We start from the raw sequence: 27,916 nt of genomic DNA, 5'->3' as shown, positions 1-27,916 counted from the left end.
CTGCAGTCCATGGGGTTGCAAAGAGTTGGACACGACTGAGCAACTGAACTGAATTGAACTGAACTGAATCCTTAGCGATCTAAGGTTCCCACTTTACAGATGAGGCAACTAAGCCTCAAAGGCAATTAAGCCACTTGTCAAGGTCACACAGCTGGGAAGCAGCAAGCGTGCGAAGTCCAAATCCTTAGCTTGTAAGGGGGGAGCGGGCAAGAATAACCACTGCCCTTCCCACTCCCCTCAGAGCAGGGCTAGAGGCCTCGACCTGGGACCCTGATACATCTGGGAGCGGCCCTGGCCTGTGTCCACAGCTGGACACGGGAGGGAGAGGGGTGTGACGGACGCCGGGAGGGTGCCAGGCAGGGCCAGGAGTCGGCCCCACTCTGGGTGGCGAGGGGGCCTGGGCCACTCTGTCCCTGGGGCGGTGTCCCTGCAGAGGCCCTGCCCCCCAGGAAAGGGAAGCCCAGCCCCCTTCAGCAGAGTGACTCACGGCCGCAGGCCAGGCCAGGCTGGGGACGCGGGACCGTGGGAACCAGGGCGGCTCCTGCCGGAGGGGGAGGGGGGCTGCGGCCTGAGGAATCCCACAGATGGCCTCATACCGCGGCCCGATGGCCGCACAGGCCTAGAAAGGCCCCTCCAACGGGGTCTCCCCTCTGGAGAGCAGGGAGACTCCCCCTTCCCCTCCGCAGCTCTGAGACCCACCGCAGACACAAAGCTTGTGTCCCACAACCCGGTGGGATGCGAGGGTCCCAGGAGGGGAAGAGTGGCTATCCCGAGCATGGCGCTGGGGCTCCCAGTCCGCCTGCCCGCTCACCCACCGTGACCCTCCCCTTCAGGGCAGCCGGCCAGCCGGGTGGGGGCACTGGCGGGGGCCGACCCAGCTGCAGCGAAGGAATCTGTGTTTTCTCAAAGCTCCAGTGTTGGGCACACCCACGGGGGGGAATAATTCATCTCGTGACCAGCTTGCTGGGCCCCGAGGATCACGGAGAAGGGATGGGGCAGGGCCCCAGGGAGGGCTCCTCCCCGTCCTCTCCAGGGAAGGCTGAGTTCTGCACTTGGAGAAGTTGAGGCTTCCGAGGGGAGTGGCCGGGGGTCCCCTGACTCAGCTGGGGATGGAGAACGGGGAAAAGGCACAGGGGTCCACCTCCAGGGCCCCCTGAAGAAGTTCGGGACCCCTTGCTGGCTGGCTTCCTTGAGAACCACACAGTTCCCTCCAGCACCCTTGAGTCGCGTTCACCCCAGATCAACGCAGACATCAAACCCCCAGCCGGGATACCCCCTCGCCCCTGTCCAGCCCTGTCCAGGTGCCTGGGCCGCATCACCCCCCCCACCCCGGCTGCTGGGGTACCTGGCCCTCCACACAGCTTGGACCCAGATCCTGCCTCTGCTTCTCCTGAGCTGTGTGAGCTTCAGCAAGTTACTTAGCCTCTCTGGGCCTCAGTTGCTTCATCCGTAAAATGGGGATGAGAACAGAGCCTACTCGAGAGGACTACTGTTTGAACGCGGAGTCACGCTCTCCTGATGTGCTTAGGAGGCGAAACCCCCGCGCCGGGCGCACGCTGAATGCTCAGGAAAGGTGTGCTCCTGCACCCGGCAGCCTCCCTGGAGCACCTATGGGTTCCCAAATGCCAGGGACCCCGTGCCGCCCACACTCAACTGCCTCCACTCCCGCATCACCCAGCTCAGGGACACGCGGGGTCTGGTGCACACACTCGTTCCTCTCCTCCCCCCCTCCCCCCGCCAGCAGGGCCCTGGCACACACCTGCCACACCCGTGCACACATCTGCCAGCTCCCAAAGGCGGCTCTGATGCGCCCACACAGCCGGCCCTGAACACATCTTGGGCAGACACGGCACTCATGCGCTGTGACCTCAGCCCACTGCTACGACCCTCACTTGCACACCCAGCTCTCTTCAGAACATGTCTTTCAGGTACCTCTTCAGAAGATATGCCCCTCTGGCTCTCAACAGCGCACAGCTGGGCACTCACCCACAACCGGATTGGCCCTGCACACCTAGACAAGTGCACCTGTAAGGGAGCACGCTCAAGGACTGCCCAGCGGGCTCACACTATGTTCAGGCCAGTGACCCCCACCTCGGCTGACCCCTGCATCCTCGGGTCAACACCCGGGTCTCTGCAAAAGCACCTGCGGCGCAGAGTCCACACTTGGGTCCCGATACACGCACATCTGGGTCGAGGCACGCTCACACGTGGGACCCGCTCAGCTGCACAACCTGCCGGGCTAGCCGCACGCCCTCCCGCCAGCCCCCTGGGACGGGCCCCGAGCCCCGGCGGCCTGGGCGTCCTACCTGGATGTTGCGCTTGCGCTCGCAGGCCGGCCCGGTGCCCTGCACCACGCTGTCGAGCACCGCCACCACGTCGGGCGCAGGATCCACGAAGCAGGCGTTGCGCGCGGCGCGGATCGCGGCTTGCACGTCGGCGAAGCGGAAGGCGCAGAGCGCGGCGGGAGCGGCGCGGGCCGCCGGGGTCCCCTGCGGCCGCTCGAAGACCGCGAAGAGCAGCTCGCGCGTGGGGAAGACGGACAGCAGGCGGCTGTAGAGGTCGCCGCGGCCCGCGCCTCCCGCGCACTGCAAGCCCAGCTGGATGTAGGACTCCGTGAGCTTCTTGGCGTCGCCGCCGGCGCCGCGGGGCAGGCAGATGCGCGCCAGCAGGCTCCGCGCCTGGCTCTCCTTGTCGCCCGCGCGCGCCTCGCTGTTGAGCGCCAGGTACGCGTAGGTCTGCGCGCCGGGTCGCGGGTCGGGGGGGTGCAGGAAGGCGCGGACGAAGCCCAACTTGTGCTGCTCCTTGGCGCCTTGCTTGATCTTGAGAATGTTGTCGTCGGAGGGGTTGAGGTCGAAGGTGAAGAGCTTGGCCAAGTCGCCGCGCGCGTCCAGGGAGCGGATGGCGATCTCGGGCGTGTTCTCGAAGCGGTGGTCCTCCAGGCTGCGGTTGCGCGGGAAGAAGGCGCTGCCGTAGCCCGTGTACGTGGCGCCCACGAGCAGGCGGCTGCCCCCGGCGCCGGCGGCCGGCGGCAGGAGCAGCCCCACGGTGGACGCGTTGGGGTGGTTGGCCGCCACGTTCAGCATGCTGGGGAACACCGTGACGGGCGCGGCGGGCGGCGCGGCGGGCGGGAAGGGCACGGCCACCGCCGAGATGTTGCCTCGCCGCCGCAGCTGGCAGAAGCCCTGGTAGATGGAGCCGCACACGACCACCAGGCCCTGGCCCGGGTCCAGCTGCAGGATCTTGTTGTAGTTGTCGGTGAGGCGCCGCGGGTGCTCGCACGAGGCCTGCGGGAGCTGCGGGGCGTGACACAGCGGGCTGTCGGCCACCGGGCCCACGGCCGCCTCGGCTTCCAGGCTCAGGTTGGCGCCCGACAGCTGGTAGAGGCGGTTGACGGCCGCCAAGTACACGGTCCCCGCCGCGCCGTCCAGGGCGAAGTTGTTGGTGGGCGTGGGCGAGGGGAACCGGCGCTGGATCTCCAAGGCACCGATCCGCGCCGCCCCCAGGAGCAGCAGCAGCCAAAGCAGCGGCGGCGGCGGGCACCGCGGGGCCCGGAATGGCGGGCGCGGCGGCAGGGGGCTGGCCGCGGCGGCCCGGGCGCTAAGGGGTGCGCCGCCCGCCGCGCTACGAGCCATCCCGGCGTGCGCGGGCTGCGCGGCGCGGCGAGTGCATGGGGCGCGGCGCGGCCGGGAGCCGGGAGCCCGGAGGCGGCAGGAGGCGGGGGGCGGGCCCGGGCCGCGAGGCGCGCTTCCTGCCCGCGCCAGCCAGCCAGCCGCCCCCGGCCCCGGCGCCCCGGCCCGGCTCCGTCGCTCAGCGCAACTCGGGGGCGGGGCGGGGGCGGCTCCGCCGCGGACACGCCCTCGGGCCCCGCCCCCGCCGCGCCCCGCCCGGCCGCGCCCCGCCTCCCAGCCCCCCTCGCGCACGCACCCCGGGTCCCCCGCCCCTGGCGGCCCGGGGCCTCGCCCTCCGGGGTCCCGCTCGGCTGTCGGTGGGTCCGCTGCCCGGCGCCCTGCACGACCCTCTCGCGCGGCACCCGGAGCTGCCCCCGCCTCCGCCGCTGGTTGCTTGAGTTCCTTCTCCCTCTTGGCTGCCTTGGCCTGCCTCTCGTGCTTTATTTTTCCTTCCTCTTTTCTCCCATCTTTCTCTGACTCTTTCTCGCTGTGTGTCTCTCGGCGTCTCCCTGTCTCTGCCTGGCCCGCCCCCCACCCCAACTCCGCGCCTGCCGTCTTTGCTTTTCTCGGCCCCTGCTTCACCCACCCTCCTCTGTTCTGTCCTGGGGGCTCCCTCCGCGCCCGCCCGCTTGGGCCCTCTGTCTTCCTGGATCCCTCTGCCCCGTCTCATCCACCTCTGTCCACCCTCCTCACCCTCGTCCTCCCGGTCTCTCCCCACCTCACACTCCAGTCTTCTCGCAGGATACTGTCCAGGCCTCAGACCCCACAGCCTGCGCACCCCCAGGTCAGCTGGGCAGGGGCACCACCCGCTAGATTCCATGATCTCCAGCCCAGAAGGGGCCTTGACCAGTGGCAGGGGCCTGGACTCAAGGGTCAGCATACAGATCAGCGCAAAGCAGAGAGGGACTATTTCAGGAAAGTGCAGAGCCCAAGGCACCCAGAGTGGGGCCTTGGTCCTAGGGGGGAAGGGTGGACGGTGATGGCCCCAGGAGACCCGCAGGGTGAAAGCTGCCCTTCCACCCACTTTATTCGGAACTCTAGAAGGATGTAAAATCCCCCTACATTTAGTGGAAGATCAGCCACATGTGGTGCTTCCCTGATGGCGCAACAGTAAAGAATCCATCTGCAATGTGGGAGGCCTGGGTTCGATCCCCGGGCTGGAAGATCCCCTGGAGGAGGACATGGCAACCCACTCCAGTATTCTTGCCTGGAGAATCCTATGGACAGAGGAGCCTGGTGGGCTACGGTCCATGGGGTCACAGGGAGTCAGACACGACTGAAGCGACTTAGCACACTTGCTTGTGGGCACGGCCACAGGTGAGCCAGCCCTGGGCCTGCTTCTCCTTTCACGTGGAAAGAGCAGGTGGGCACTGGGGGCAGCGATGATGACCGGTCACAGGGCCTGCATGAGGCGCACGCATGGCATCTGACTATGGTGGGCGCCCAAGCAACGCTCACCCCCTGCCATAAGCTATACCCAGCACGCTCTGACTCACTTGGCCCTCGCAGCCGCCTCTGAGGCTGGCATGATTACTGTCCCACCTTACAGATTCAGAGCCTGAGGCTCCAGGGGTGGAGGGACTGGCTCCAGACGCACAGCTCCTAAGGAGCAGAGCTATGATGTTTGAAAGCCCCGGTCTGCCGGCTCCGAACCCCACCCAACTCTCCTCCCAGCCCTGGCCAGCTCCAGCCTCTCAGAACTGGGGCGCGGGGGGGGGGGGGGTTCCCACATGGTGCCCGGGGTCTGGACTGTGACGGGAGCATAGCCTCCCTCACCTGTTCCCACCTGGCCAGGAAGGAAGGATGGGGGTTGTTTCTCGGGGCCCCGCTGGGCAGGCAGGAAAGGCCAGGCCGACAGCAGGCCCCCACTTCCCCAAAGGCCCCAGCTTCCTGCCGTCAGGATGTGCTCAGCAGCCTGCCTCTTTCCAAGCCCTCCGTCGGGTCTGACCGCTGCCCGGACAGCCAGCCGGGAGCACTCCACGCAGGAAGCCAGAGGTTCTGCTTCGGGGGGCCCATCCCCCGCCCTCGGGGCTCCAGGCCACTCAGGAGACAGCCTGATAAGACCCATGTCCCCACCTCCAGCCTTGGTGGGGAGCACTTACGCTTTGCCAGCTGTGGGGCAGCCCGGGACGGGTGCAGGGACTGCCTCAGTGCACCTCGCCCCCCTCCCCGGGGCCCCCTCCCTCCGCCTAAATGCCACCCCATCTCATCCTCCTCAGCCTTCCCCACCCATCTCTGGTTCTGTCTGCCTCCTCGCTCCTCCCGGTCTCCCCCGTTCTTTGTCCCCTACCCCCCATCTCTCTGTGTGGGCATCTCTCTGTCTCTCTCAATCTCCCTCCCCGATCTCCCAACCCCTCTCTCTCTCCACCCCCTTCTCCCCTCCCAGCTTCCTTCCTGTCTCCCGGCTCATCTTGCCACATCCTGCAGCTCCCCCCACCGAGCCTTGAGGAGAATGCTCTCCATGGTCGCAACTTCAGTCTGGCGCCCGGTGGATGGTTCCGGGCGCTCTGGACACTGAGCTGCCTGCCAGGCCAAGGGCTGGGTGTCCGGAGCTGCCGGGGAGCCGGGGCCACACAGGGCCAGGTGAGCCGCGGGAGCCACGGCCACGGTCCAAGCGTCTTCACGGAAGCTGGCGGTGGAAGCGCTGTGTGGCCTAGGGCAAGACCCTTGCCCTCTCTGAGCCTGTTTCCTTGTCTGTAAAATGAGGAGGGTCATAATAGCCCTCCAGCCCCTGGGAGGCTGTGGATGTGAAGCCAGCCCAGTTATGGGCGCGCAGCAGGCCCTGGGTAACTGTCTGCTTCTTCCCTTCTCTCGGGGCCCCGTGGCAGCTCACAGACCCACTCTCCACCAAGAGCAAACGGCTGTGCCCAGCACTGCCCCGCACCACCTCACACTGTCCTCATAGCCAGCAGAAAACGCAGGGGTCATCAAACCCATTTCACAGATGGAGAAACTGAGGGGGCATGAGCGGGGTGAGGATTTGAACCCAAATCTGTCTCCAGATCATATGCTTTTCCCCCTCTGCCCATTCATCAGCTGGGAGCTCCCTCAGACCATGACGGATTGTGGTGGTGGTCACGCTGGACCCCCGGCTGGGCAGAGCAGTGCTGCTAACTGCAGGCTGAGCGAAGGAAGGAAGGAAGGAAGGGAAGAGCCCATATCTCCCCTGGTCAGCTAAGAGGCGGAGGGGTGGGGGGTATCCTCTGAAAAGGGATTTTAGAGGGAACACGGGGGAGATGGATGGTCCCCAGGCAGGGGGTTTAGGTGGTACCCACCAGCAACCACCAGCAACCCACCCTGAGTTAACGAACCCAGATTAACCCACCCTGGAGTGGCTGCCAGCTACCCCAGCTCACACTGTGATCCAGGCCCTTCTCCCTGTCTGCTCAAGAGGAAGTTTCTGCTCGGGGCCCCTGTGTCTTTAATATCTCTCTAACATTTGTCACTGTCCATTTTTAATAGAGATGAGGTCTCAAGCTCAGCATTCTAGAATTTTGCTTATAGCTCCCTGTTTTCTTTAAAACATTGGCACTTATTTTATGGCTTGGGCAAGTGAGACTGGCTTTCCAAGTATAATACCGATGTCAAGCTTGCTTGATAAATGCACTTATGGAAGTCTTTAAAACGTGGGTTGATTTAAAGACAAATAGGGTCATAATCCAGGTGGTGTGAAGAGTCTTAAAATTTGGGAAACACTGATAGAAACCAGTGTGCTTGGAGACGAGGACACAGTGCCCCACACGGGCCAGATCCTTGCCTGGACACCCAGGGGTCCAGCGGCCAGCTGGCCCAGAGGAGGCAGGGCCCAGGCCTTTCCCCATCGCCTGGGCCGAGGTGGGGGGTGGGGGGTTCCCCATCCTGCCCCGTCTGTCCTCTGCTCTCTGGCCGCCCAGGGCAGAGCGCGAGGAGTAGGAGGAGGAAATGTTTTCCTTTTTCAATTGGAAAAAATAACAGTGGGGCCAGGGCTGACAGGGAGCAGGGGGCCCCTGCCCTCCCGTCCCTCCGGCCGGCCTCTCCGTGAGCGCTTCCCCTGCAGAAAGTGACCCCGACACGCCCCCTGCTCCGCGCACCGCCTCGGTAGTGGGGACAGAGTCCTCCGCCTGGGCCCCCCTGCAGCTCCCCCTCGGGGCTCTGCCCGTCTCACTCCCCCTGGGACCAAACCTGATGGGTGGGTTTTCTCAGCTCCACTGTACAGATGGGAACTCTGAGGGTCAGGGAGGTGCCACCCTCTGCCCACGGTGGCGCAGCTCAGCGGCCTCTGAACCCCGCTCTGAGCCGCTGTGACCCTCTGCCTGCCCTGGCATTGGGAAGACCCGAGGCCCAGCTGTGTCTGCCCCAGCCGCCTGGGTGAGCTTGGTGGCAACTGCCTCTCTTTGAGCCTCAGTTTCCTCATCTGGCAAAGGGCAATGTAAGTCAGCTCACAAGGCTGCAGTGAGAACAGAAAAACCCACCCGTCAAAGGCCTGGCAGGTCAGGAAGTCGGGCATCCAGTGACTTTCCAGCCCTGGCCCCTCAAATGGGATCATCTGTACCCCACTCTGGAGAGGCCCCCAGACCCAGATGACGACATCACCCTCATATCAGTTGCCACTGAGACATGCTGTTGATACCACCTGTTACCCACCCGGATGCAACAGATCACCTCCGTTAATCAACCTTCCGCCCGGTCTCCCTCCCCTCTTCTCATCAACCTGGATGCCAGGTTCAGAGACGCCCAGCGGACTGCCTGAGGTCACACAGCAAAGAGGAGGCCCGCAGTGGCCCCTGCCCCTCCACACTGGGTCTCCCATCACTGTCACTGCGTCCTGCAGGAGTGGACAGGGTGGGGCCGGGTGGCCCTCGAGTGGCAGCGTGGGCGGGGTCGCAGGACCCGCGACCGTCCTGGGTTTCAGCTACAGACTCCTGGTGCTGCCAGGGAGGGCGTCCGCCCACGGCCAGCTCTGGGGTAGACTGGGGGGTAGACCCTTTTCAGGGTTCTGGAGCATTCTGTCCCCCGGGATGGATGCCCCCCCGGGGGGGGGGCACGGTGGGGAGGGGGAGGGTAGACTTCTAGGTCAGGTGTCAGGGCTCCCGAGGGGCGCCCACCCTCGCCTCTGACGAGCCCCCTGCCGCTTCTCTCTGTCTTTGTCTCCCCGAGAGGCTGGAGGAAATGGCTCTCATTCCTGCGTGTGAGAGACGCCCTCTCCCGACTCTGGGCGCAGCCCTGCCCTCTGGGGTGGGGACCCGGAGCCCCTGCGCACCCATCCCGGGCGCCGGGCCTGCCAAGCCCCTGCGTGTTCCCTTTGTGCTCTGTGAGCCGGATAATGGGCGGCATTCTCAGACGTCCAGTCATGGGTCTGGGCCCGTGAAAGGACCCCAGCCGGTCCACACTGAGGCCTCTGTCCGGCAGCGGTGGGGGGGCCGGGGGCAGGGCCACCCCGGGGGGACCCCACCCGCATTCTCAGGCTGCTGCCCGCTCCAGGGGGCCAGCTGCCCGGGGCAGGCCATCCTGGAACAGAGGGGAGGTGCCCCACAAAGGGAGCCCCGAGGAGGCAGGGGAAGCCCAGAGCCGGACAGGACGCTGCTGGTCACCGAACCGTCACGGGGGCTGAGCTCCTACTGTGCGCCAGACACGTCCCGGTCAATCCTCACGGAAGCCATTGAAGGGCGGTGCTGGTGATCCCATTTGATGGATGAGTGAACTGAGGCTCAGGGAGGCAAGGCAGTGGTCCTGGATTTGAACCCAAGCCTGTCTGGCCATCCTCATTCCAGCGGATTTTGAGTGAGCACCTACTGTATGCCCCGGGACCCAGCCAGCCGTGACGATGTCTTGAGGATACAGACAGGAGCGTTCAGGCAACCAGGCCCCTGGGGGCAATAAAGGCAGGCTTCCCAGGGGAAGGGGCACCCGAGCCTCGGGCTTTACAGAGCTTTTACAGGATGACTCAGGATTGAACATGAACTTCATCCTTCACACCGCACGGACTGTCAGGCCCATTTACGGGGGAGGAGAAAAGGGAAGTGACTTGCTCGGGGCCACCCCGCTGCTCAGGTTGGAGCGGGAACTCCTAGGTCTGGCTGTTCCCTCTTCTCCATGAGGGAAGTCCAGTCAAAGCTGTGCCGTTGTCATCCTGTGGTCCTGGGTTCAGATCCGTCTGCTTCCCATGCGCGTGACCCAGGGCGAGTCCCTTCAGCTCTCCAGGTCTCAATCTCCACACCAGTGTTCAGTTCAGTCCAGTCGCTCAGTTGTGTCCGACTCTTTGCGACCCCATGGACTGCATGCAGCAGGCCAGGCCTCCCTGTCCATCACTAACTCCCGGAGTTTACTCAGAGTCATGTCCATTGAGTCAGTGATGCCATCCAACCATCTCATCCTCTGTCGTCCCCTTCTCCTCCTGCCTTCAATCTTTCCCACCATCAGGGTCTTTTCCAATGAGTCAGTTCTTCCCATCAGGTGGCCAAAGTATTGGAGTTTCAGCTTCAGCATCAGTCCTTCCAATGAAATGGGTCTAAAAGTCCCAGCCCCTCCAGGCCATGCGGATCAAAACGAGATATTCCCTAGAGAGTGTGGAGCAGCCAGCCATTTGGCCTGTGGTAAGTAATCAATCAGAAACTGATCACTAAAGTCACGGATGGTGAGGACACGTTGCTGCTCCCCGCATCCCTCCAGCTCTGGCTTCCGGCTGCCCTGCCCTGCCTGCCTGGATGGAGCTCAGAGCTGGCTTGGGTGTCAGATGCCCACAGAGGCAGCTCTTCCCCCTGCCGCCTCCTCCTCCCTCTCAGCCAGGGCCTCATCTCAAGACCCTTTTGTCCTCTCCAGACTGCATGCTCCTCTGAGCCTCAGTTTTCTCTTCTGTAAAATGGGAGGATGCATCTGCCTCCCAACAGAGTTGGCCCGTGATGTTTGGTCTCTGCTCAGGACAGAGTTGGGTCTTTCCTCAGTGGCTCCCTGGCGTCTGCTTAGTAGGTGTCCCCCGGGCCTGGCCTGCAACTGAACCGATTCTCAGATCCCTTCCATTCCAGTGGAGTACGCACAAGAACCGGAAAGTCCTCCTGTCTCTAGGACAGGGCAGAGATGCTCTCATTGGCACGCATGTGTGGGCAAGGCTGGCGCGGATGAGCAGGGTCCAGTCTCACCGGCCCTGTGGCGTCTCTAAAGAGAACCCAGTGTCCGGAGAAGGCCTGCGTCTTCTCTTTGCTTGGTCACCTTGCCCGTGTCTCTCCTGACCCAGCCCAGATGTCGCTTCCTTCGGAAAGTCCTTCCTCTTGAGCTCCCAGGCATCCCTCAAGGTCTAGTCTACGTGGCTGTCTTTCTGAGAGGAGTACGTTGAGTCCTTCCTTCCAGAGGACTTCCTGGAGCAGTATCAGAAGCTCCTCTCATCAAGCTGCTCATCACAGGAGGAGAGCATCTGTCCTCCCCAGCGGACTGGGTGGTCTTCCCGGGTGGACACGTGATCACAGCCTATAAATGTTAGGATGGATGGACGGCTGTGTCTCCCACCTAGGACATCTACCGAGCAGACGGGATGGTCACTCTGGCCGCTGAGGCCCCTTCCTGGGCGACGCCAGACTCTGCCAAAGCTGCCTCCACAACCCCCATTTTGTCCATGTGGCCACGCTGCCCGCCCCCTTCACAAGACCAGGCCATCCTGCCCTCAAGGTGAGCCCGCACCCTGACTCCTGGTCTAGTTCTGATGGTCCTGCCTCCTCCAGGCCAAACCCTGGGTGGAACGAAACACCAGAGCAGAGTTCTGCCTTCCTTCCTTCCACCTCACCGACCAGGCGCCTACTCTGCCAAGCCCTGGGGATGTTATGGGGACCCCGCAGGCACGGTCTCTGTCTCATGGGGGAGACAGGCTTTAATCAAATAGCTCAAATAATCACATAACTGCCCAGAGCCACAGCTTCGACAAAGGGCAACGCCGCGCGTTCCAGGAGGATTTCTCACGGCAGGGACCTGAGCCCGTCGCGGGGTGAGCAAGGGCCTCTCTGGGGCAGTGACCCTTGAGCTGAGATCTGCAGGATGCTCACGGGAGAGCTTCCCCAGCTCCAGGGCGGCGGCTGGAGCGGGCAGTTCGCAGGCCCTGGAGGAGCAGAGGTGAGCTGGGCGCTCCACTGGAGTGGGGTGGGGTGGGGTGGGTTCTCCAGGCGCTGGAGCGCTGGGCAAGGCCCCCTTACTGCACAGTGAGTGCAGGAAGCCAGAGATGGCTTTCAGGTTCTTAGGAGGAGGGACTCCTGAGGACTGGGGGCCAAGGATGTGGACTCGGGGGAGGAGAGGCAGGGTCCAGGCAGGGAGTTCCTAGGTCCGGGGCTTCACCAGCCTGGGGCTTCCTCTTCCAGAGGCCGAGAGCAACAGGCTGGTGGGGGACGCAGAGTTCACTCTGGAGGCGTTTTAAGTCAGAGGGGCCTCCCTGGTCACCGGGGGCAGACTCTGCCCCATCTGAAACTCGCAGAGGTGGGATGGCACCACGCTGGCCAATGGCTCTAAAGAGGCCTTCTCATGGACAGCTGCCCAGGGCGGGCGGGACCGCAGCTCATCCATCCACGTCCCAGGAGAGGAGAGGCGGTGGGGGCCCACGGGGCACACTCTGGTAATGAGCTTCCCCCCAGCACCGCCCCAGCCTACAGGAGCCCCCGTCTTGGGTTGGCTCCTGGTGTGTACGCATGGGGGGTGTGGGCTGAGAGGGGAAAACATGGGCACGGATGTGGGGAGATGTGCATATCAACACAGGTGTGCGTGTGTCTGTGTGCATGTTGGGGTCACGTGTACATGGGTGGGAGTCCAGGAACACGTGGGGGATGAGTGTACAAGCTAAGCTCTGCATGTGTAACAGGCTGATGTGAGGGGATGTACACAAGAGCCCACTCTGTACACTTCTCACTGGGACTCTGGTCTCCGGAGTGTCCACTGGCCCTGGGCTTGCTGCCCCCAAGACTGCTAGAGGATTTCCTCCTCAAACTGCCAGATATTTATCATCAACCTTCAAGAGCTCAATTTCTGCTTTGGAGGGTTCAGCCTGGTCCTGGGTGGTTCAGCCTGTGACCCTGAGTAGTCCAGCCTCTGGCCTTGGAAGTTAAGTTAGTATTAGTTGCTCAGTCGTGTCTGACTCTTTGCGAGCCCATTGACTGCAGCCCACCAGGCTCCTCTTTCCCTGGGACTCTCCAGGCAAGAATACTGGAGTGGGTTGCCATTTCCTTCTCCAGGGAATCTTCCCGACCCAGCGATTGAACCTGGGTCCTCAGCGTTGCAGGCAGATTCGTTACCACTGCGCCATCAGGGAAGCCCTAAGGCCTTGGAAGATTCAGCCTAAGGCCTTCCTAAGGCTTTGGGAGGTCCAGCCCTTAACCACAGGCAGGCCAGCCCGTGAGCATTACTCAGCCTGGCTACAGTCCCCCTGAGTTGAGGAACTTGGAACTGGTCCCTTAGGGACTTTTGGGTGACGCCATCCGTCATCTTACTCAAGCGCAGTCTCCACTGACCACAGCCAGGAGGCTCAGGATGAGCCAGCGTCCTCGCCGGTACTTTCCCGCATCCCTCCCCCACTCCAGGTCAGAGTCTGAGTCCAGGGCCCGGCAGCCCCTCCAGTTCCTGTTATGAATGGTACGTTTCTCCACGACCCTGAAACTTCCCTCCTCGCCCTGTCCCCCTGACTGAGCCTCCAAGAGAGCCTCTAAGACTCGGCTCTGGCCCCTCCCCTTCCAGGCAGCCTTCCCTGATCTCCCAGGCTGGGAGGGTCCCACGGCCCCCCACCCGGCCGCCACCACAGCGCCCACACCAACCAGGGGGTATCTCATCAGGAGCTGGATCTTGTCGAGGGCATACCTGGGTCCCCCACAGGGACTCAGAGCAGGCTCACGAGAGGGAATGAACCAGTGAGTGAATGGATGGGCAAGGAGATGAACTAAAGTCCTCTCGCCACTTTCTTGGCTGGTACCCACTCCTCACAGCTCCAGGGCTCTGGTGTCCATCCCCCATGAGCTCTCACCCACCTGCCAGGGAAGGCCGACACCAACCTGCCCCAGCCTGGGGAGGGTTTGTGAGTCTAAAAATACAGATTTTCCTATGAGGACGTGACTTGGCTGGGTTGATCATGCTGGTGTCAACTCATTCCCCCAGCTTAGGGCCACAGGCAGGGGCGGGACACTCTGGGGTCCCTGGGCAGTGTGGGGAGGCTTTGGGACCTGAGGGACCAGGTTTGCATCCTGCCTCGCCACTCCCCAGCTGCAGGACCTTGGACAGAGCCCTTCTCTCTCCCAGCCTCTGTTTCCCCTTCTGCAAAATGCGGGTGAGGCTGCGCCTCTCAGCTTCACTGGAGCTCATCACCTTTTTCACAACACATGGCAAAAGACCTACAGCGCCCAAGGCAGAAAATAAAATAGCTACAGTTTACTGAGGCTGCCCAGGAGCTGCATGTGGATGATCACATTTATTCCTCACAACTGTGGCGCATGAGGGAGGGCCTTCTATTATACCCATTCTGCAGATGGGAATCAAGGCAAGGTGGAGTTGAGTGACTTGTCCACAGTCACGGACTGAATGCGTCGCCCCGCCTGGACCCAGCCCAGGCCTCCACTGCGTCGCACGTGGCACTAAAGGCAGAACCTGGGAGGTACCCAGACACCCCGTCCTTTCCTCCCATTTGTCCAGAGGGCACCCCCTCTTCCCCTCCCATCAACCTGAGACAGCATCATCGGTCCGAGCCCCGCCCCCTCCCGCCTCTGCTGCAATCACTTCTCCATGAAGCAGCCTCAGGGAGACTGTCCAATTGCAAACCTCTTCACGTTGTTTTTCTACAACTTGAAACCAGGCAAAAGCTCTTGGGGGTAAAGCCCCACCCATTTTCCTTCACCCATGACCCCTGCGGACTCCAGAGTGGGCAGAGGCCCCCACGCCCTCCCTGCCCAGGGCTCAGGGCACCCTAGCCCGGTTATTTGGTGAGTGTCTGGAGACATCTGAGGGCAGGCCCACTGCTGCTGCCCCAGGGCTAGACCCCCAGCGGGTGCTCCTACATCCCTAAGCCAGCAAGGAATGGGTCCCTGGGCTGGGCTGGTGTCCAGCAGAACAGACTTAGTGGTGGGTGGTGCCCAGGCCTGGGGGGGGCATGCGCTGCAGAGACTTTGAGTAGCTGCCGGGGAGGGAGCCCCCCAGCACTGGCCCAGCATCCAGAGGAAGCTATTTCTAGCTCCGGGAAACAGGAAGTGAGTCATGGCCTGAGAAGGCCGACCGGACGCTCAGCACCTTGGGTGCAATTGATGAGCGCCTGGACGGAAGGGCCGGCTGCACCTCGGGAAGCAGGAAGGAGGCCTGGAGGAAGGGGATAGGAGGGGAGACCCTCTCCCCAGAGAGACAGGCGGCCCTGTGGGGCCCCAGAGGAAGCCGGTGAGCTCCACGCAGATGGAGCCCCTGGCCCACTGTCCCTCCGCACCTGGGGTCGGTCGCGGGGCAGGAGAGGCCACCTGCCCGAACCTTCCAACCCAACTGACACCCATCCAGGGCCCGCCCCCGGGGGACCGATACTCATCTCATCTGCTCCCCAGAGGAGCACGAGCAATCTGTCGCCCGTTTCACAGAAGGCCAAAGACAGGCAGGGGCTTGCCAAGGCCAGGTCCACAGAGAGGACCGCGGGGGACTCGAACCCCGCCCGGTGAGGCCAAGGAGAGTGCTTACAGAGGACAGGAGGCCGCCGCCGCGAACGTCTGGGCGGGTGTCTGAGGCCCCCTGGCTGGGCTCTAGAGCCGGTTCAGTCTCTACCTGGAAACAGCACAGCCAAACATGTAAACCCCACCAGCACCCCGGGCCCCCGACTTCCCTATCTTCACTCAAGAGGCTTGGCTGGTCAGGCCAGGGTCTGGGGTCTGAGGCTGGGACGGTCCCCCCTGAGCTGAGGCTCCCAGGGCAAGCGAGCAGGAAAACCCCCTTTCTCCTGGCATCACAGCCTGGGGCCCCAATATGGTTTTGTTGGGGGGGGGGCATCACCCTGTGAACCTCCATCCGGGACAAGGGGTGGCGCGGGCGGGCTGCCGTCAGTCCTGTGGTGGGGGGGATTCGCAGGAGAACTTTCACTTCCTCAACTGGACCCATGTCATCCCACCCCTGCCCCTCCGCTCTCACTTCCCCCTCCATGCCACGGCCAGGGTGGGCATTCCCCGCCCCTACAGGAATTGAGGGCTTCGGCAGCCCGAGCTCCACTCCGGGACCTGGGCTTGGACGCGCCATGAAGCTGCCAGAGGGCACCCTGAGATCCCGCCACCGAGGGTGTGCGCCACGGGTTACAGGGCCGGGGAGAGGCAGAATCAGGCAGCGTGAACCCTTGATGCTTTGCTGGGTGCGTGCATGCGCGCCCAGTCGCTTCAGTCGTGTCCGACTCTTTGCAACCCCATGGACTGTCGCCCGCCAGGCTCCTCTGTCCATGGGATTCTCCAGGCAAGAATACTGGAGTGCCAGGCCCTTCTGCAGGGGCATCTTCCCGACCCAGGGATCGAACCCCGGTCTTTTACATCTCCTGCGTTGGCAGGCAAGAACTTCACCACTAGCGCCCCCTGTACCGGAGTGCTTTGCTGGGTGGCAGGGGGCAATTTGAAGTTTTTCTATCAAGTCTCAATGTTCTAAGTTTCATCAGAGAAACTTGTGTATTATTTGTGTTAAAGGCAACAGAGGACAGGAGCCACGGGTTGGGAGGATAAGGGTTATGGTGGGTATTGGCTCAGAATCAGAGGCCAAAAGCTCAGCTGCACCTACCTATAAAGGGAAGGGGGTGGGGCCCGGAACCTGGAGGGGGGGCACTCGGAGGGGAGCCTACCTCGGCCCAGCTCAGCCCTGTCGCCGCCCCACAGCCCAGAGGGGGAGACTCAACGCCACGCGGCCGGGTACCAGACGCTTAGCTGGCCACCCGTCGGGGGTCACCCACCGAGAAGGGCTAACAGCGCCGCCCACCCCAGACCCTCCTCAGACACAGCTTCCAGGGCTGCACTCACCTGGGTGGTCCGCAGGCCCCCTCTGAAAGGTAGCACTGGTGGAACCCCAGCTCTGAAGCTCCCCGACAAGTCACCGCCCTGCTCTGGGCCTCAGTTTCTCCCAGCTACCCGGAAACCTTAACTCGGGGCAGAGGCAGGCAAACGCTGGGCACGCACGCGTGGGCACGAACACGTGGGCCCGGACGCGCCGCCTCTGCTATTTGAGGGACATGGGGGAACCCACTGCCACGCGCATGCGTAAGGCCGGGCGGGCTCGTAGCATCCTCCCTGGGGGCCTAGTATCTGCGCGTGACGGCCAGAGGTCAGCCCCCCGCCCCCCCATCTTATTATCCAGCCCGAAGGTGCTGGTGTTTTTCCCTGCCCCTCTGTCTTGACTGAATCTCAAGGCCTCCGGACCTCAAGGCCTAATGGGAAGCAGGGGCCCTGCTCCTCTCGACGTGCACGTGCCCACCCAGCTGACCCCACGGGATAGAGGAGGGACCGAGGAGTTAAGCGAGGAGCCTCAGAAAAGGCTCGTGAGTGCTACAATCAGCGTTATTTACCGCAGGTTTGCGTTTGCAGGACCCTCGGCCCCTGGCGAAGGATGCCAGGGGGAGAAAGCGAGGTGCGCGTGCGGAGGAACCGGTCGCATTACTTTGAGCACCAGTGGCTGAGTGGATCTGTGAGTTACAGGTCTGGGGCTCCGCTTTCCCCTCCATGCCCCGGACCCTCCCAGCCAAGAGGCCATACCGCCTGGCACCAAGCCCAGCTGACCGCCTTGCTGAGCTGGTTAAAGCCCCTGAAGGGTGGGCCGGGCGCTGGGGCCGTTCAAGTTAGTTTCGGCTGCCATCCCCATTTTACAGAGGAGGAAGTTGAGGCTCAGGGAGAACTCACTGCCCAGATTGACAACCAGGGTCGTGGGAGTCCAGCCCTTGAGCACTCCGCATCCATACCCAGTTCTGTGCCTATACCCGCCCGACTCGCCCTTTGCCTTCTCTGTCCCAGATCAAGGGCCCTGAGTGGACAGTGAGGATCGCAGCGTAGGGACCGGGCCCCCCTTTCTGCGCCCTACGCGGCTGGTGTTCCCTGAGTGCTGAGCGGAGGAGAAAGCTATAAACCAGCTGGCCCAGTCCGCAGTGGAAGATGAAGTGCCGACGAATGGGAGCAGGAAGGCGCTGGGTGGGGGAGGTCAGGGAGGGCTTCCTGGAGGAGGCACAGGGGCTGGGGGCGGGGCACAGCCGGTGCAAAGACCCAGGAGCAAGAAGGAGCCCTGCCTTCCTCCTCACCGCCCCCCACCCCCAGCTCTCCCCTTCCTGACCGCCCCCACCCACACCCATCCTCTCCTGGCCTCTCCTCCGAAGACCGGAAGTTGAGGTGGGAATCCAACCCGGCAGATGAGGAGAAACTTCTCCAAAGGGAAAAAAAAAACCACCAAAACCATCACACACATTAATTCCATTGTTTCCACTCCCAGATCCTGCCTGTAAAACAAAAATAAAATCAAAATCAAACCCCAGCTGGGAGGCTTTCTCTGGCAGAGCCTTCAAGTAGGGGGTTCAGTGGAGGAGGCGCCCGGATGCCACCCCCTCCCCTGGGGGGAGACCCAGTGCCTCTGGCCCCGTGCCCCGCCAGCCCCTTGGAGGGGTGAGCACCGTGGGCCCGGCTGCCTTCCTTGGCCAGGTCACTCAGACCCCTTCACATCCATAAAACTGAGGGCCTGGGCACAGAGTGGAGCTGGGACTGGAATCTGGATCTTTGTGAGCCCCGCAATGCACTAGCTGGGCCCGGTCCCCAGGGTGCCGGGAGCAGGTGAGCAGGGGGAGGTGTCGGCAGGCTGCACTTCCGGCGGGCTCTGCTCATACGGCCGGCGACGGGGAGCTCGCTCCTCAGAGTCCACCATCTTCGCCTATTGCGTTGTCAAGACTGTCCACTCCTGCCGCTCCCCGGGCCTGGTTCCTAATCTCTGATAGCAACACACCGGGAGACTCTGTCGGGAACAGGAGTAGAGCGGCAGCCTTGCTCAGAAATGGGAGCAAGAAGTGGGAGGCCACAGGAGGAGAGTTAAATCTGGCTACTGTGGTCCCTCGGGGGCGTCCCCTGGAGCCTCCGTCCGTCCCAGGCCTCTCACGGCCCGGTGGGCAGAGTCCCCGTCTCATGCCAGGCCCAGACAGTGCGTCTTATCTCCCTAGGGTCCTGAGGTGGGCGTGATTAGGCCCATTTTACGGATGAAGCGCAGGATGCTGCCAAGGCCGGCCAGGCGGGACCCCAGGCGGGGGCCCCGGCGCCCCCCTTCCCACTTCCCTCCAGGGCTGACCTCGGCGGCCCCTGGCCGGGCTTTTCCCAGAGCTGAGGCCGGAAGCGCAGGTCCCGAGTGTTTGTTCAGGCCAGGCAGGGGCTCCGGTCAGGCGAGGAGGAAACAGCCGCAAGATGTTTGTCCAAGTGGGGGGGTCAGGATCCACAGCCAGGAGTTGGGAAGGAAGTGCCAGAGGAGAAGTCAGCCGGAGTCAGCAGACCCGGGGCCTCGCCGGCCTCTCCCGTGGAGGCAGGGCTGCACACAGTAGGCGCCTGCTGGGTGAGAAGCCAGGGCCCCACGCCCACCCCGCCTCTGCTGCACCCTCCCAGCTCCTGGCCCCACACCCCGCAGCAAAGCGTCTGGCTGCAGCTCCCCGCCCACCCTGCCACCCAGGTCCAGCCACCAGCTTCCAGCCTGGACTGGGCAGTAGCCGCCTCACTGGTCTCAACCCTCCCCTCCCACCACCCCCCCGCCCCCCCCCCCCCCGCCCCCCAGTCTATTCCCCGCCGGCCCCGGCGCCAGAGGGATCCTTATTAATATGCAAATCAGATCTTGTCTCTTCTCGCTCAACACTCAGCCAGGCCCCCACCTCCCCGAGAGCAAAAGCCGTCTGTCAGGGGCTGAATTGTGTCCCCAGAGTCACATCCTCAGGTCCCAACCCCCAGCACCTTGGAATGTGACTGCATTTGGAGATAGGGCCTTCCAAGGGGGTGATTAAGTTAAGTCGAGGTCATATGGGCGGGCCCCAGGCCAGTGGGCCCAGTGTCCTTACAAGAAGAGATTAGGACACAGACGAGTCTCCACACAGCCTGTGTGTGGCCACGGCGATCGGGGGCCATCTGCAGGCCAAGGAGAGCGCGTCAGGGGAGAGCAAACCTGCTGACGCCTTGGCCTTGGCCTTCTGGCCTCCAGTGAGCCCGGTGGGACTCTTTGTGGCCGCTCCTCCGTCCATGGGCTTTCTCAGGCAAGGACACTGGAGTGGGTAAGCCAGTCCCTTCTCCAGGGGACCCTCCTGACCCAGGGGTCCAGTCCGGGCTCCCACATTGCAGGCGGATGGTTTACCGTGTGACCCATCGGGGGGCCCTCTGGCCTCCAGAACTGCAGGAAAAGAAATTCCTGTTGTCGCGCGGCGGTGCTCTGTCTCTGCCACCGAGGCCAACCAAGGTGCCCTCTCCCCCCCCACCCCGTGCCCTGGCCGGTCCTGGCTCCTCCCACTGTCCCCGCGCTCTCTCTGGAGTCCGCCTGGCACACTCTCGCTCCCCTGGCACACTCTCGCTCCCCGGCCTTGGCTCTGGCTATTCCGTCTCTTACGCCCTTTCCCCGGGCCTGCCGCCTTCTCATCACTCGAGTGTCTGCTCACACGGCCCCCTTCACAGGGGTGCTCCCGGCTCATCGGGGCTGTCAACCACCTCTCCTGACAGACTGGCACCTCCACCAGGGCAGCGGCTGGTGCTCTGTGCCACAGTGCCCCGCATACAGCACAAATGCAATGAGGACCCGCTGAAGGCTGGGAGGCAGGCCCCCCCAGCCCCACCTCCCCATCTTCCAAACCTCAGAGCACAAGGGGCTTGGGAGGCAGGGCCCGGCCTCCAGGTGCCGCCGGGTTCAGGAGGTGGCCCCGCAGTGGTCCAGCCCTGAGCACGGCCTGCCTGGCGGATGCTTGGGCTCGCTGCCTGCCTCCCACATCCTGGGCTTCCAGACAGCACCTGTGTTCACTCCCCTCTTTCCTCATTTGTTTTTCAATGGCTCTTCCGGAGGCTCTGCTGTAGGTCGAACGCGGTCCCCCCCTCAAATTCATCTGTTAAGTCCTAATCCACAATGTGATTGCATTAGGAGGGGGAATCTTTAGCAGGGTGAGCAGTCGTGGAGGTGGAGCTCTCCTGAATAAGGATAGCTGTTTTTAGTCGCTCAGCCTCTTTGGGACCCCGTGGACTGTAGCCCCCGTCTCCTCTGTCCGTGGGATTTCCCAGGCAAGAATACTGGGCTAGGTGGCCATTTCCTCTTGCATAACAGTGTAAATATTCTCATGTTTGACATCTGTCCATTTCCCTCTAGCTAAATTACATCTCGATAGAAAAAAACAAAGCAAAACCTTTTTTTTTTTTAAGCCACCACTCCCCTTGGCCACTTGCGGGCCGGGCCGGGGGGTACTCATCTCCTAGGGCGCCGCCGTGGTGGGGGCCGCGGGAGGCTCCTTGCGCGGGCGCTGCCTGGTCCCGGCCCAGGACGTGTGGCCCCGGGAGCCGCGCCGGCCTCCCCGTGCCCCCTCCGCCCGCCGGGGCTGGGAAAGGCCGGAAGCGGCGCCGGGTGGGCAAAGGCCGTTGTCCGCACGTCCGCTCCGGCCCCGCCCCGCATTGTGCCGGGGGTGGGACCCTCCGCGGGCCCGGGGCTGGGGGTCCCCCGGGTCGCGCAGTGGAGCCTCCCCTCGCCGGTGCCGCCCCCTCCTCGTTTGCAGGATGGAGGCCAGAGCCGGGGACCGAGCCCCGCGTGCTCCTGGCTCCGGACTCTGGCCAGCACTCTGTCCCCAGAGACCAGGGTCACTCGGCTACCCGCTCCTCCCTTCCCCCTTGGGGCTTTGAGCCCCTCTGAAATCAGACGCCGGTGGGGATGGGGGGTGGTGGAGGGGACATTCCCTCGCCGACGGTCACGTGTCACAAAGCTGGGGAATCGAGGCGACGGGACAAACCCCGCTGTCCTTGCCAGCGTTCCCACTTTGTACCCGGGGAACCAGAGGGTCGCGTCCGCAGGAGGCCCCCATTCCAGTGCGGGACGGGGGCAGAGGGGGCGCAGAGCATCCTTTAGACGACAAGTGACTGCACGGTTGCACAAGCTGGGAGACCGCTGAGGGAAGGCTCAGCTCGCCGGAGGCTCTGGGCAGGTGAAGTCCTGGCAAAAAGCTCGGGAGGAAGAGGCAGCCCCGGGGGGCAGCCTGGGCAGAGGGGCCGAGACCCGGGGCTGGGGGAGGCGCCTGGCGGGAGGGAGTGAAGTCAGAGAGCCGATCGTGGGAGCCCAGACTTAGGCTGCATCTGAGTCAAACTGGATGAAGAGACGGGCCAGCAGTTTGCTGGGAATAGAGAAGTCAGGAAGGCTTCGTTTCCAGCCATACTCGACGACGACGTGCCCTCTCCCGGCCTCGCTTTCCCTGGTTGCAGAAAGCATCCGGGTTGGAGGAAGCTCTGAAACTGACTCCCCTCCAACCAACATTACTGCGATCTCGCCTTGGTTGCACAAGAAAGGCGCTTGCAGTGGTCCACAGATGGCGGATGGACCTAGGAATGGAAAATCAAACCTGCCCAGCCAGGGATGACCTGGGCGGGAGTCTGATCCTCCGGGAGCCGCTGCCGGAGGCGGGGAGTTTAAATGTCTCCGCCAGGAAGGGTGCGTTCTCCGCAATAGCCGCCAGGCGGCGACAGAGACCGGGCCTGCAGCGCCAGTCTTTTTATGACTCGTTTTCGAAGTTATAGAAAAATTCTGAGAACAGTACAGAGAACTCTACGACCCCTTTCTTAACTCAGATTCATCAAGTCCCCCCACTATGCATATTCAAGTCCCCCTCTCCGAGCATCGGGACAGCAAATTACAGACATACTGCCTCTTGAGCCCTAAATCCTTCAGTATGTGTTTCCCAAGAACAAGGACGTTCTATTACACAACCGCAGGAGGGCTTTCAAGATCACGCAATGTTAATGGTGATGCAAGACTGTTATGTACTCTGCAAAATATTATTCAAATATTGCCAGTTGTCCCGACGAGGTCTTTTATACCATTCCTGTACCCCACCCCCATTCCAAATTCCGGATCATATTTAGTTGTTCGTTTTTATTTTAAATGAAATGTATTCACTAAGCCTTCTCAGGCTGAAGTATTTGGAAAAGATGCATGTGAAGAGTTTCAGCCTCACTCTCCTTAACCACATGACCCCAGGGCAGGTCCCACTCAGGTCTTCTCTACTGAAAGGTAGCAGATTCTGGGCAGGGTGTGTGGGAGAGGTGGAGCGGCCAGAGAATGCACTTACAGCCTGAGATGGAGTCTTCCTTTTTCATTCTTCCTGGCCTGAACCGTCTCTCCGGGTCCTTTGTCCAAGGGCTGCTCTCCAACCATCCACCACGGGTTTCCAATGGCTCCTTGAGGAAACAGCTTCTCGCTTTGGGAAGCAAAGGCAAATGCCCCCAGCTGGCAAGCCAGGGGAAGCCCTGCACTGGGTCTGGAGAGGAAGCAGGACTGTGAGGGCTGCCAGTACTGGGAGACAAATCCTTTGGCAGGTCCAGCGGTTTCCACTTCTTGCTTGCGACAAAATGGCAGGAGGACCCAATCCTTTTGTCAACTAACAGAGTAATCATGATGTCTTTAACTTTTATTATGAAAAATGGAAGCATGCACAAATAATAACAGGAACCCTCATTTACCAATCACCAAGTGGCAACATAAAATAATTCTTTATGATGGATTACTACTGATTTCTGGCATAAAACACAAAGGGAGATAACATAATTAACATTCCTCCAGTACACCTTCCTTCATTTTCTGTTCCTTACCTATGTGACAAGATTTCTGAGTGCTTATAGCTGTAAAAATAAGAATGAAGAAGAGGTGGAGCTGCAGAAATAAGTAATACTTCTCCACTGGTACACAAGCTGGGGGAAATCCAGTTAAATCATTAAAAATGTCATGTGTAATAATCCTTTGTGTAATCAGTATCTCTCAAAACTTATAATATTTATAGTTTTGATCAATCACGTAGTAGTATTTGTAATCATACCTTTCCAGAATAGCAGTTGACACTTAGTGACTTAGGATCACAGGAAATTTTTAAAAATTTAAAGCCAGTTTATATCCATAGTTGTTGTCACAGAGAAGATGGTGTGATGAACAAGCGACTTTCAGGCATGAGAATACGCTGTTGAGGACTTCCCTGGTGGTCCAGTGGTTAAGACTGCACTCCCAATGCAAGGGGCCCAGGTTCAATCCCTGGTCAGGGAACCAGATCCCACATACCACAGCTAAGACCCAGCAAAGTCAAATAAAAAAAATGTTTAAGTGTATTGTTGCTGTTTAGTCGCTAAGTGGTATCTGACTCTTCGACCCCATGGACTGTAGCCCACCAGGCTCCTCTGTCCGTGGGATTCTCCAGGCAAGAACACTGGAGTTGGTTGCCATTTCCTTCTCCAGGGGATCTTCCCGACCCAGGGATTGAACCTGTGTCTCGTGCATTGGCAGGTGGATTCCTTACCATTGAGCCACCGGGGGAGTCCACAAGGATAAATTACGCTGGGCTAAAACTTCGTAAGAAGAGTGGAACTGAAGTCAAGTTTCAGAGAGAAAAACCTGGCGTGAAACCTCATTAATACAGAGGAGCTTGCCTGTGGGCTGTTTGCACGCGTGCCGGTGGAGTCACTATGCCCTTCAGCTTCACGGGATGCGCTACGTAGAGTGATCAAACAGTTCAAGCTTACAGTGTCAGTATTTAAAATACCCCTGAAAGTACACCCTGTGCACCCACTTTGGCTTCGACCTTGTCGGCGTCGGTTTTTGAACGTATCAGAGGGTGCGGTGTGGCTGAATCCTTTCGCCGGGGCCGCCAGCTAGCCAGTTTGCAGTTCTGCGATGGGTGGTCCAGGCAGCGGGCTCTGAAGTGGCAGGCCGGCCTCCCTGCAGATGCAGGCTCCTCTGGGTACTTGTCCCACATCCGGGAGATGTCTGCCTCACACCTGAGACCATGAGGGTCCCAGGTCTCGGAGCAGAGAGACCGGCCCCTCCCCAGGTCCGCTCGCAGTCCCAGCGGGGGCCGACAGTCACGGAACTGCTCGACCACCGCGCGCGGTGTGATCACGGAGCCCCGCTCCGCTGCCGCTGGGCCCCGGACACGGAGAAGAGACTGAAGACGGCCTCCTGGTCTGTCTGGGGGCTGCGGGGAGAGGGGCTGCTCCAGGAAGCCCTCTGAGAAGCGGGGCTCTCTGAAGGAAGAAGAGAGACTCCTAAGCAGACAAGAGGGAGGACGAGGCGGAGGCGACAGCCCGCGTTTTGTCGGTGAGGCGAAGGGCGGCCAGGACGCCGGCAGGGCCGGCGGGCTTTCACTGAGCACCTACTGCCTGCGGGCTGCCGGTCTGGGTCCCTGCGAGGTGACTCACGACGCCCTCCTGGGCTTCCATGGTGGCTCAGACAGTGAAAAAAAAATCCTCCTGCAATACAGGAGACACGAGTTCGATCCCGGGTTGGGAAGATCCCCTGGAGAAGGGCATGGCATCCCACTCCGGTGTTCTTGCCTGGAGAATCCCATGGACAGAGGAGCCTGGCGGGTTACAGTCCCAAGGGCCGCAGAGAATCAGACACCATCTGAACCTCCAGGGAAGCTCAAGCGGAGCGCAGGTATGTCTTACACACGTGAACCCGGGCGAGGACCGCACGGCCGGCCGCAGAGCGGGGCCGGGGCCCGGGGTGCTGGCTGTGCCCGTCTCACCTCTCTTTGCCTGTGTGGACTCGCTCCCTGCCGACCGACAGCTCTCACAGACTTCATACTCACCCGCTTCCACAACCCGGGAACTAGAACTGACCCTCCCGGCCCCTCGCGCGGCTGTGACGATGGGCCACTCCCGTGCGGACGGCACGGCTGAAGTGCAGGGCGTGTGGTCCTGGAAGGCAGGAGGCTGGCAGACTGTCTCTTACGAGTCCACCGTCACGTGCATCTCCGGGCTGCGGGCAACGAAACCCAACTCAAACTAACTTCAGCAAGAAAGGGAACTTACTGGTTCACGAGAGCTTCCCCGGTGGCACTAGTCGTAAAGAACCTGCCTGGCAAGAAACCCGGGTTCGATCCCTGGGTCGGAAGATCCCCTGGAGGAGGGCATGGCTGCCCACTCCAGTACTCTTGCCTGGAGAATCCCATGGACAGAGGGGCCTGTGGGCTGCAGACCACGGGTCGCAGACAGTTGGACACGACGCGCGTGTGAGCACGCAGGCACTGGCTCCTGAACTGGGAGCCTCTAGAACTGAAACTGGCTCAGGCATGGCTGCATCCAGGAGTCAAACTGGTCCGGCAGGAGCCTGCTTCCCTCTCCCTGTCTCGGCCTGGCCTCCCTCCCTCTTGGCCCCGGGCTGTGTTCCTGGCAGCCCTGGGCACACAGGGTCCCTCTCGGTAACAAACGGAAGAGTTCCTCTTTCCCGACTCAGCCAGCAAGAGCCTCCGGACCGACGCTGACTGCCCTGCCTGGAATTACTCGTCCGTCTCCTGAGCCAGGATTGGGGGATTACTTCGCCTGAATGGTGGCGAGAAGGAATGGAGGGGGGTGTTTCCTGACCCAGGGCTCGGTTACCGGAGGAAGCCATGCGGTGTGGCAAAAACCACACGTAAACCAAAGATGCCATTCGGTGAGGGGGCTGCTGTTACGGAGAGGCTGGCAAAACTGTCGTCCCCCGAGTGTCCGTGGGGGAAGTCGGGGCAGGCTCCACAGGGGACAGGCTGCTCACGTCCCCAGAAGGGCCCACACAGAATTGCCACGTGAGCCGGCAAGGTTGCTCGTAGGCGTGCACCCCGAGAGAACTGAAAGGGGCTCAAACCAGCGCATGCGGACCTGCGCCCGTGGCCGCAGGATGTCTATGTAATATACAGCACCCAGACGGTGGAAACAGTCCCAACGGCCATCAGCTGGGGATGCGCGGCCTGCCTCTACGATAGGATCTGGTGCAGCCGTGGGAAGGAGTGGAGTACCGATCCACGCCACAGCACGGATGAGCGCTGAAAACGCGCTGAGGGAAAGGCCCCGCCAGACAGAAAGGCCCCGTTTTGGATGATTCCATCTGTAGAGAACATCCAGAACCAGGAAACTCACAGGGACAGAGCCCACAGGCAGCCCAGGTCGCAGCGTGTGGAAGGGGGGACGTGGGGGAACACCCGCTCGTCAGGTGCGGCGTTTCCTTCTGGGCGAGGACACAGTTGTCACACTAGACAGAGGCAGCGATGGTCGTGACCCCACCACCCGCCAAACGCCACTGAGCTGTTCTCTTTAACGTGGCTCCTTTTAGTGGCAGGAGCCACGTGGGGCCTCGAAGGCGGCAGGAAGCCCCAGCAGCAGCCGAAGAAGCAACAAGGAGATGGGGGAGGAAGATAAGGTGTTCAAGCACTGACAGGAGGACATCGGGAAGGAGCTAAAAGCGAAGGCCTCGGGGAAAGGCCCCCAGCCACTGGCGGATTTGAGAAATCTGGCCGAAAGGGAAGCTGTTCCTTGTGCCTGAGGCGACGGTGACCCTTAGTTCCATTCCTGTGTAAATGCCTGGATTCGCTGCCACAGTATCTGTTGCCACCTATAGCTAGAAGGAAGTGTTGTCACAGAACCTATTCTACATTTAAGAACAAACTTTTGTAAAACACACACTGGTTCGTCTTTAGTTCTTCTCAGCCATTTCTGCCTCAGCTATGACAATGCACATAAACCCAGTCCAGAATCCTGCCAAAGTGTGTTCTTAAGTCTGTGTTCTATCCTGATCTCTGTACCACCTGAAATCAGACCAACTCATTTGAAATGAGGAAAAATAAAAAAGGCGCATTTTATGTCATGTGAATTTCACCATAATTAAAATTTTTTTTTGACCAGAAAAAAACCCCAAGAGGACAAATAATGTATCAGTTCAGTTCAGTCACTCCGACTCTGCGACCCCATGAACCACAGCACTCCAGGCCTCCCTGTCCATCACCAACTCCCGGAGTTCACCCAAACCCATGTCCATTGAGTCAGTGAAGCCATCCAGCCACCTCATCGATGCTCTGTCGTCCCCTTCTCCTCCTGCCACCAATCCCTCCCAGCATCAGGGTCTTTTCCAATGAGTCAGCTCTTCGCATGTGGTGGTCAGCGCCACCTGGTTATTTCCTCCCAAAGGATCCAGTTTGAAGAGGGAGGCGGGAAGGCAGGTGTGTGGATGAGGCCAGACTGACCACATGTTGGTGACTGATGACTGAGGATTTAGGACACTATTCACGAATGGTCCCTGTTTGAAAAATTCCTTAATAAAGAGCTAAATACAAGAGTAGG

General features: G+C 61.4%; 1 protein-coding gene across 2 annotated transcripts in view; it reads right to left on the bottom strand.

The window, feature by feature from the left end:
* Positions 1-3,785, bottom strand: part of PLXND1 (plexin D1) — a 47,514-nt gene extending 43,729 nt beyond the window's left edge. The window contains exon 1 of one of the 2 annotated variants that reach the window (XM_065933937.1): positions 2,307-3,785. In XM_065933937.1, the coding sequence (XP_065790009.1) occupies positions 2,307-3,632 (1,326 nt within the window). In that variant the 5' untranslated portion in view covers positions 3,633-3,785. The remainder of the gene's footprint in view (positions 1-2,306) is intronic. The other variant, XM_065933936.1, reaches the window with a different exon arrangement.
* Between the last annotated feature and the right edge of the window lie 24,131 nt (positions 3,786-27,916).

Source organism: Muntiacus reevesi, chromosome 4 (genome assembly GCF_963930625.1).
Source record: "Muntiacus reevesi chromosome 4, mMunRee1.1, whole genome shotgun sequence".
Taxonomy (NCBI): domain Eukaryota; kingdom Metazoa; phylum Chordata; class Mammalia; order Artiodactyla; family Cervidae; genus Muntiacus; species Muntiacus reevesi.
This window is presented reverse-complemented; position numbering and strand designations above follow the sequence as displayed.